At 29.8% G+C, this 10,067-nt stretch overlaps 1 protein-coding gene across 2 annotated transcripts; it reads left to right on the top strand.

Moving 5' to 3' along the window:
* The first annotated feature begins 8,082 nt into the window (after positions 1 to 8,082).
* Positions 8,083 to 9,382, top strand: LOC111026650. Of its 2 annotated transcripts, XM_022304771.1 has the most exons (4): positions 8,083 to 8,480; positions 8,728 to 8,845; positions 8,903 to 9,007; positions 9,071 to 9,382. In XM_022304771.1, the coding sequence occupies exons 1-4, from the start codon at positions 8,312 to 8,314 to the stop codon at positions 9,219 to 9,221; spliced, it is 543 nt and encodes a 180-aa protein (XP_022160463.1). In that variant the 5' UTR covers positions 8,083 to 8,311; the 3' UTR covers positions 9,222 to 9,382. The 2 variants fall into 2 exon arrangements, with proteins under 2 accessions (XP_022160463.1, XP_022160462.1); XM_022304770.1 differs by having other exon boundaries at positions 8,084 to 8,480; positions 8,728 to 9,007.
* The last annotated feature ends 685 nt before the right edge of the window (positions 9,383 to 10,067 follow it).

Raw genomic sequence — 10,067 nt, forward strand, 5'->3', positions numbered from 1 at the left:
GAATCCTAGCAGAGGATAGAGAGAGATGGCGTGGTATATGTTTGTCAGATTGGTCTGAAAGACCGTCAACTACGAAGAAGAAGAATAAGAATTTATAACATACTAGCTGCTAATGGAGCTCGGTTAGGTTGAAACTCGGGGGCTTGTGAGACTTGGCGATGCAGACGACAATGTCGTTGAAATTACTTGTAGAAGTCAATCCTGTTGACTTCATGGGTGGTTAAAAAACAAACATTTATTAGGTTATAAGGATTTTTGATAAGTCTTGGATGTCTCGTTTCGAGCGCGGGAATGTTTGAAGTTCCAGTTTCAGTGTCTAGAAATCTCACTTCACCCACGAAAATCGGCAATTGAATAATACGGTTCCCCGTCGCCGTCGCATGTTCGGTGCTTTATCGTATGTAAAAACATGAAATTTCGTAATCTGTGTTGGAATGTCTAGCAAGTCCTTCACCTCAAGCTAAAATCGTTTAACGTTCAAGTTAGCTACCTAGGTAAGCAATCCAACTTCGTCGGATCGCAGATAATGTCCTACAGCTAATCAGGTAAGCAATCCACCTGTAGTGGATTGCAGACCCGCCGTTCAGCGTCTTAGAGTGAAACTCCAACTAATTTGGTCATATATTATTTTATACACACATAATGTATAGAAAATAAAGATCACAAGTAGGCAATTGTATTTGGCATGATAAACCAAAGATATTCTAATCATACGAATAGACGGTAGTATAAGTAACGCCCTCTATTTTTGTAATTATTTCATAATGTAATCACCACGAAGATTATGTTTACAGTAATAATGTAGATAACAATGAATAAGCATTGGAACTTGGAAAAATTATGCAAAAAAAGTCGAAAAAAATGCAAAAAATCTGGCGGCTATGCTACATCATAGGTCTACCGCTGTAAAGACGGCGGCAATTTAACCGCCGCCCTGGTTTGTTCTCACATACCCTACAGATAATAAACCTATGGGACACCTACTCAGATGCTTTTAGGTGGGAAATTTTTAGAACATAGGATATTCACTCGATTTCTCATGTGGCGATTTTCTTATTTTATTGTTATTCAAAAACACATAATAACAGTAAAATATGAAAATTTCATTGAATGTTTGTTTTCATTTTCTATATAAAATATATTTTTGAAAATGTTTTGACTAGTTTTGAGCTCTTTACGGACATTTTCAGTTTTCAATTCTTTCAATCTTTTCTTTTTTTACCGTTCTAAAAATCGAGTGACTACTTATTTCAAATGTTTTCATGTGAACATTAACACTAGTAACATTTCTTTGAGGTTAATGTTATCGGTAGACCGTAGTCGATACGTCAATATAATTAATATTACGAGAATTTGGTAAAACCAGTTCAAATTATCACCATTCGTCCATTCCCCGAACGTAGTATACAAAACACAAGTACACTGTACACTATAAATAACTTACCAACCACAGCGACCGTTCACGCTGCGTATACGTATACCTAATTATATTTATATAATAATTTATAGTATGTGATTATTGATTAATGATAACTGATTGTTTGCTTCATTATTTGTGTTGTTAATTTATGTTAGTTCTCATTGTTCAAAATATTTTATATTATAATTTCTAATGTACTAAAATAATGAAGCCTAAAGAAATCAAAAAAAGGTGCTACACAAAAGTAGAAATCGAAGGAAAAGAAAGATACGAGTGCAAATATTGTAATAAAAATTATAAAGAAAATGTAACAAGAATGACAATGCACATTAAAAACGAGTGTAAAAAGTTCCACAGTGTATTTAAAAATCTTTATTGTCGCCTAACAAATCAAAGCTTAACCATAATAAGTTTATTTAATTATTACTAAACGATTTAACATTTTCTGTAATCTTAATAAAATTAGCTATAATAATCATTATTTCATTATACTTTTGTGAATTGATAATATTAATATCCAAAATTCACATAATATAAAATATAAATTTACAGAAAAATGTATGTAGGTACCTAAATGTTTATTTTTAATATTTATAAATTAAATTATTATTCACAACCTTTCACATTTGCATAATTTATTCATCATACTATTCATATATTTTATACAGTTATACATATTTAAATATAATACTTGAGGTTAAGTGTGGACTACCAGTGGTAGTATTGGTTAGCTGAGTTATAAACATGTTATTAAGTTCATAATAAACTAATAAAAAAAAAAAACACTATTAAAAAAATGTACGGGTAAATTTACCGAAAAAATTGTACGGTAAAATTCCCATCTCTAAATATGACCCCCACGGGCCGCCCGACACACATCTATACGGTAATCAAATTCTTCCCAAACGTTGCTGATCATATCTGGTGTCACGGCATTAACAGCATCTTTGATTCTGATTTTAAGCTCTTCCAGTTTGTAGGAGGGATGGGTTCCATGACGTTTCAACTCAGTGAACGAATTGATTCAGATTCAGATAGTTAGAACGATTCGTTCACGAAATTAATTTAGTTCGTAACTTCATGTGAATCTTGACCGACTCAACAACGAATCATCAATATTGTACCGGAAACAATTCGTTCAATATCGTTCGAACTACTCTGGCCGATTCGTTTCGAACTTCATACGATTCACTAATCATTTCTTATACTACATTGACAAATGCCGACAGTGTATTATCTTAGGACAAATGATTCAATTGATTGTCTACTAACCTGTATTATTGTAGCTTACTGTCGACCAAGTAGTATTTTCGACTCTAGACTCCAGAGTCCAGAGTAGATATTCGTTGTGACAATATTATCATCACTTGTAACATTTTTATTACGAGTAGATATAAACATACATACAATATTTAAGTAGGTAACCTACACAAATACCAAGATTAAAGACATACAGGTTGGGTATCGAGCTAAGATAAAATGAAGAACAAACCTTCTAAAAAAATCAGCTGTTCCAACTAATCACTAGCGCTCAGTCACTTCCCAGTGTCAAAAATTATTACTAATTTGTTACAAATAATGAAATAAATAAAATTCATAAAACCGAATGATAACAAATTTTATTTTATTTGATAAAACATTATAAATGTAAAACAATTTTCTCTTGTAACTCAACTTTTTTACTTATGTTTTCTTTTTTATTTATATAATATTTATTACTGTAGGTATATTGACCATTGCATGTATTTCTAATAAAGTCGAATGTGATGTTGGAATAGCGACCACACGCAATTTTGGTCTCTTCAAACAAATCTATGAAGTATAAATATAATTATAAATATAATAAATATAATTTATCCATTATACTTACTAAGTATTTATTTACTCCAGAGCCTGAGACCTATCAGTAATAATGTCTTCAGGTTTAAAATGCTTTTCACAAACCCTAGAATTATTTTTTAAATGTATACCCAATGATTTCTCCCATAATTGCAACGCACTTTTGGGTACACCAAAAGTACTGCAATTGTCGTTTTTGGTACAAAGAGGAATACAACAATTCTTAATCATTTTAAAAACGGTTATTTTTTAATAGCAAATCAACGGAATTCCAACGATGATTTTACGATTATATAGTGTAGGTATCTTAAACACAAGTACACAATATATTATATTATATTTATAAAATATATATTATAATATAATATTATAACAAATATTTTTCGTAATAATTCGTCATGAAAAGCTCGGGGTAACATCAATGATAATATAGTACAAAATAATTTCGATAGTATCGCCAGTGATTAGTTGGAACAGCTGATTTGTTCAGAAGATTTGGGCTTCAAGATATGCAATTGTAAACATCGGCCGACTTCCAACCTGTATATCTTTAATCGTGACAAATACAGCCGTGATATCTTATCAATATTAATAATTTGTAAAATTGTCAATATTGAATAAAATAAGTGTTAATGTTGTTATTAATCTACATAATATTTTATATTTTCAAACAGAATAACATAATTGTATAACTTTCATATTACGTAAGTAATAAATATAACTTATTTAACCGTACACATATTTTAATTGATTCACAAATTAGAAACAATGTTGAAGTATACCAAAACAAATATACTTTAAATAGAAAAGTAGTAGATACACTTTCAAAACCTTTTTTAAATATTTTAAATAGTTATAATAGTGAGTTAAAATTATATTGTAATTCTTAATTTAGATGTTAGATTGAATAAATACATTTTTTTCTACTTTGTCTGTAGTAAGTCTGGTCCTTTTTGCATTCAGAACAAGCCCAGCTTTAGAAAAAACTCTTTCACTTGGAATTGATGTCACTGGTACACATAGTCTTCTTAGTACCATCTCATACAATCTTGGATAAAATTTTTGTCTGTCCGACCACCACTTTAAAGGATCTTCCTTCAGAAGATTCTCACTCAGGTACTTGTCTATTTCAATAATACTTCCTACTGTTGAATTATTTTCATTAAGAACTGAACTGACTTGTTCATCAAATTTTGTCCTAATACTTGATGAAGGCACTTGTGGAATGGAAGTAGCAAAAGTAACGCTTTCAGTCACATTTGAATTATTTGTATCTAAATTTGATAATTTTCTTCCCATAATAATTTTACATGCTTCAAATTTATCAATATTAGCAAATCCATATTTCTTAAATCTAGGGTATAGAAAAATAGTTTGTGATGAATGTCATTGCTTTCTAAATTTTTTAAATACTTATTTAAAGTTGATTTTATTTCCAAAGCCATTGCATTTACATTAGTAGGTATATTTATATCATTAATAAAAGTATCTAAGTGTTCTAATAAAAATATATAAAATAAATTCTGTTTTGAAATTGTAACCACATTCTCAGCACTCATTTCTGTTGTAAGTTCATCAAAAACTTTAAGTAATTCACAAGCAGAAAACACTACTTCCCATTCACCATCACTAATGCAATTTAAACTATTGTTAGTAATTGTTAATGTCGACAATACAGGCTCTTTTAATTTAATAATCCTTTCCATTATTAAATATGCAGAATTCCATCGCGTTTTGCGTTCCTGTATAAGTTTAAGATTTTCAAATCCGTTTTGTTTTTGAATATTTTGTAACTTATGTCACGCCCCAGAACTTTGTTTAGAAAATTCAACTATACTTTTTATCTTACTAATAATAGGTTTTAATTTTTCCAATCCGTGTTGAATACCAATATTCAGGACGTGAACAAAGCATGAAATATGTCTCCAATTATTTAACTTAATACAATGTTAGGAGCATTGTTAGTTACTACAGCTGATATTTTATTTTCAATATTCCATTTTTTCACTGTAGTCTTTAAAAAATCAGAAAGTTCCTGAGATGTACATTTTTCATTAAAATTTGTGCAACCGATCAATCGAGAACACAATTTAGTCTCAGAATTTATGAAATGGACAGTTAATGCAATATAATGTTGATTATTGATGGATGTCCAACCATCTGTTGTCAACGATAGAGCCTTCACACTTTGTAAGTCAATTTTAACTTTTTCTAACACACTCTCATACAATTGTAATAATAGACTATTTGATATTGTTTTTCTAGACGGTATAATATAATTAGGTGCAAGCATTTTATCTATTTCTTCGACCAATGAAAAGGGATGGAAATGTTTTATGATAAATTTTGAGATTTGTAAGTCAATAGCCTTTGATTTTGAGAGCAAAATAGGTTTACTAACGAACTGTGTAATGGTACTTTGCCTACTTTGATTTGAAGTTGAAAGACTTACCGTTTCAGGTAGAACTGTAGAAGAAGCTGTATTTTCAGATGTGCTGGTAGTGGCTAAGGATGGAATGCTGGATGGATCATCAATATATTCTTCGTTGTTAGATGAAAGGTTGTTCTGATTCCTCAATAGTTTTGTTAGTGGCACAGTTAAATGTTTGGTTTTAAGGTGTCGTAAAAGATTACTCATAGAACCACCACTGTTACTAAGTTCGTGGCCACAATAAGAGCATTTAGTAGTACTGGATTTTATACATAGTAAAATGATTTCATATTGTGCTTCGTTTACGATTCAGTAACATTATAACTTGAATAATGATGAAATATTTTTAATTTATAACATTTTTACTTTATGTACCAAGACCAAGACTGATAAAATAAGCATATAAATAAAAATAAAAATTAAAAACTAACTAGCTTTACTCTCTAAGCACTTTTGCTCATACGATGACAATTGAAAAATGTTGACGGTTTTTATTATCTTTAATATAGTTAATCAGCCTACAAGTATTATTCAGATTTTTCATGTCACATACAGGTTGAAACATGTCTTTATATGTCCCTATTTAGTATTTATAGAAATTGAAAAATAATATGACCATCAAAATATCAAATATTTGGTTTACAGAATTAGAATTAAAATGTAATAACTTAATACTGAATAAATATAGGAACAAAGACCCAAGCTTGTTCATAATAAAGTCTTATCTTAAGTGTTTCTCATTGATTTGGTAGTACAAAATGTTAATTGAGTTTTAAATTCAAAACTGTGTTTGGACCCAAATTACAAAAAAGTACTACCTAGTATCTAATCAGTTGAAAATAAATATTTAACATTACAGATAACTAGGTGGACCAAAGTTACTTATCTGTGCGATATGCACAAATAATTTTGGGTAAAAATCCCAATAATGTAATCAAACACAGCATCACTCAGTACAAAAAAGCAAATTAAAAATGTATTTATTTTTATTTACATACTAAAAATACTTAAAAAAATTAAGGAATATCATCCCCCCCCCTCTGTGACCAATTAGACACTGTCCATTGAAGTGGTGAATTGCGTTGTGATTGATGTAGGCACTACTATATAGAGGCCTACAACACTTTTCAGCGTATACTCGGTCCGAAATCAAGAGGGACTAGGAAGGGAGTACTCGCACTGACATTAATGAGTATCGAAAACTTTTATATATTAATCGTATAAAATCGGAGCGTCACATGGGAGAGCTAGAATGTCTAGAAGAGCTAGAAAGATTAGAGATAAGGAGACCAATCTCCTATGGCCGCCCGTTCATAAAGTGGCCCGACAAAAGTTCCAAGCTTATTCTGCCACCAGGAGCGCGTCGTTCGATAGCAGTTCTACGTTTTACAATTACAGCATGTGGTATAATAGGGATTATGTACGTTTTTCGTCTTAAACATGATTTATTTTTCCTTACAAATACTTTATGAACTGGATCAGATCCAAAACATATATACAAGAGTAGGGGGATTTTGGTTAAAATTGGTTTCAATAATAAAAACAAAATATATATTATAATAATAAACTATCTAACACATGGGCCAGTCAGGATTAAGACATTTTGAGGACCAGGGGCCAAAGTTGTTTCCGGTAGAGATATGATAAATACTCTTATGAATATTAAAGATATAACCAACAATAATGAACGAGCCCAAAGAATTAATCAAGAACTAGATGACATTTTAGACAAAGGACATTCTGAAAGAATTGAATTTACTTCATATATTCATGATCATGAATAGTTTGACTAATACATCGAGTTTAGTTTTATCTTACTTAGATGGATAAGGTGCTCGAATATCAACCAGATTCACAAAATGTCAAAGGTGTCTTTTTAGTTTAAAAAATGAATTTATTTCATCTAGAGACATACTCATTGATATGCGCTCCAAAGGTTTTTTGATTCGTCCATCGGATAGTCTTTTTGCTCTTATTTCAACCTTAGGAAAAATAACAATACAGACTTTAGTATTTGAAGAATTTAATGTAAATACAATTTTTTCTATAACTTCCAACATATTGTCGGACACCGCATCTTTACCGTTTGTTGGTTGTGATGAACACAATATGGGTTTGACAAAAAGTATTGTACGCTATTTTATTACAATACGTATGCATTTTATTGTAAGACATTCAAACTACAATGAAACTACAAAAAAAAGGAAAAAACCAAGTGTAGTAGAAAGTTGTCAAAACTTTAATCCCTATTATACTACATGCTATAATTGTAAAACGTAGAACTGCTATCGAACGACGCGCTCCTGGTGGCAGAATAACCTTGCGACTTTTGTCGGGCCATGTTTTGTATACGGAGTTTGGTCTCCTTATCTCCATGATATAATAAACTAGGTATGATATCAGCGGACGTATTTATGTTTTCTGTTGCGCAAATATGGCGCTGGTCTTTCGCCAATTTTCATTGGTTTAAATATTATCATAATATCAAACTTTTTTGGCGGTATTTTTTGTTTTGGAATTTAATCATGATTAAATTATCACATTAAAAATATTCAATTTTTGATTTAATAAATTTTAATAAGTACTTCTGCTATTAAATATTTACTAAATTATAATTTATAATGCCAGTTTGTGTATTTGAAGGCTGTATGAGCGGCAGCAAGCAAAAAAATTTAGTTAAACCCAAAAATGTACACTTACATAGGTTTCCTAAAGATGTAAATCTGAGGAATAAATGGTTAAATCAAATAACACGGGGTTCATCTATAAAAAATGTTAATTTTGAAAAAGGTATGTATAGTAGGGGATCAGGTAAGAGTACAATGTTACAATGTAGTGATTATTATACAAATATAATATAATTGCATGCATGAGAGCGTGCAAAATTGAACACTAACAGGCCTATTTTTCCTTATAAGCGACCTACAGTTTACTTGGTACTAAATAAAATACGATTTATAAGATTAACACCTGATATTGTAAAATCAAAAGAACTTATTATCTGTAAAAAAAACTTTTATTTTAAAATATGCTGTAGCTGTTGTGTGTTCATTACATTTTGGTCCACAACACATGGTGGAAAAGCCACTTGTGTTTGATGGTATTGCCTCACCTAAATGTGCAAGGAGATTAAAACATGATGATGTTCCATTAAGGTATTTAGTATACTATCAAAACATTGGTAGATATTTTAAGTTTAAATTTATATCTAGTATAAATGGGCATGAATATTCTTCACCAATTAATTGTCCACATTCATTAATTAGTACTCCAAGTGGAACGTTTAAAGTAACGTCATCATTAGATGATAATTTATGGTGTGTATTACTTAATATTATTATGTAAAAAGGAGATTATATGTCAATCATTTTCAATTCCAGCAAATCAAATGTATTGTCGTTAAATAACTCAACTCCTTTGGAAGTAAAGTGCAAAAAAAATCTATTTGACATTGATTGTGACGATGGAATAACATTTTTGCCAGATGACAGCATTCTGTTGCAGCCTGTTGATGACGATAATTCCAAGTAAAATAATACATAGAAAAATGTAGCAATTGTTCTATGTATTTAGTTTGTTCAATGTTTTGGGTGTTATTTATAAACAGTACATGCATGCATGTATTAACACAAATGTATTTGTGTTAAGTTATTTGCATCTAATTAGTAATTTATTCATAATTGTTTCTGTCTTAACAAGTATTTTATGTTTAGATATAAAGGTCAACACAATCACATCCACATAGTCACCTCAAGGGATATCTCTTCTTTATCTTAAATGTTTTTCTTATACAAAAACCTATATTCTTTAACAGGTTATTCATGTACATCTTTACTTTTGTGTAGTTATGAGTATTAATTTAGTTTTAATTTTTCTTAATTGTCTGTTTTAATAAAAATGATACATGCTTACAGAAAAAAAAAAAACTGTATTATTATTTATTATCATATATCTATATTTTTATTTATTTATATATATATTATGCCAATTGGCAGTTAACAATGATATATACATATGTAGGCAATAACAATTAAGTAACAGTAATAAAGCTTTAAAAAGCTATAACAATAACAAAAAGTATACAAATAACATAAGTAGCCAACACAACTAAGGCACATTTAAAATTTAGATTAGTTATTTATGAGCATTCTGTGTAGTGGATAATTATAAGTTATAACCATAGACAGTATAGTGGTGCGGGACATAAAACTGGACTAGGTTTCGTGTTCCACAGGTAGGAACTTTGAATGGAATTTTAGTATGTATCCAGTCTTATAATTTGTTATGATTATCAAAATTAAAATAGTATTTGAAACAATTGATTGAACGTTTCAAATAATATTTATGGTAAAAAAAATATTTTTACATTGTCTGTAT

The sequence above is a fragment of the Myzus persicae genome, unplaced genomic scaffold (genome assembly GCF_001856785.1).
Source record: "Myzus persicae strain clone G006 unplaced genomic scaffold, MPER_G0061.0, whole genome shotgun sequence".
NCBI classification, from domain to species: domain Eukaryota; kingdom Metazoa; phylum Arthropoda; class Insecta; order Hemiptera; family Aphididae; genus Myzus; species Myzus persicae.

What these genes read in the sequence shown, in the direction of transcription:
- LOC111026650 (XM_022304770.1), top strand. Translation starts at nt 8,312, where the DNA reads ATGCCAGTTTGTGTATTTGAAGGCTGTATGAGCGGCAGCAAGCAAAAA. An exon ending in AAATGTTAATTTTGAAAAAG is followed by an intron (nt 8,481 to 8,727) that starts GTATGTATAGTA and finishes AATATGCTGTAG; the next exon opens with CTGTTGTGTGTTCATTACAT. An exon ending in TCATTAGATGATAATTTATG is followed by an intron (nt 9,008 to 9,070) that starts GTGTGTATTACT and finishes TTTCAATTCCAG; the next exon opens with CAAATCAAATGTATTGTCGT.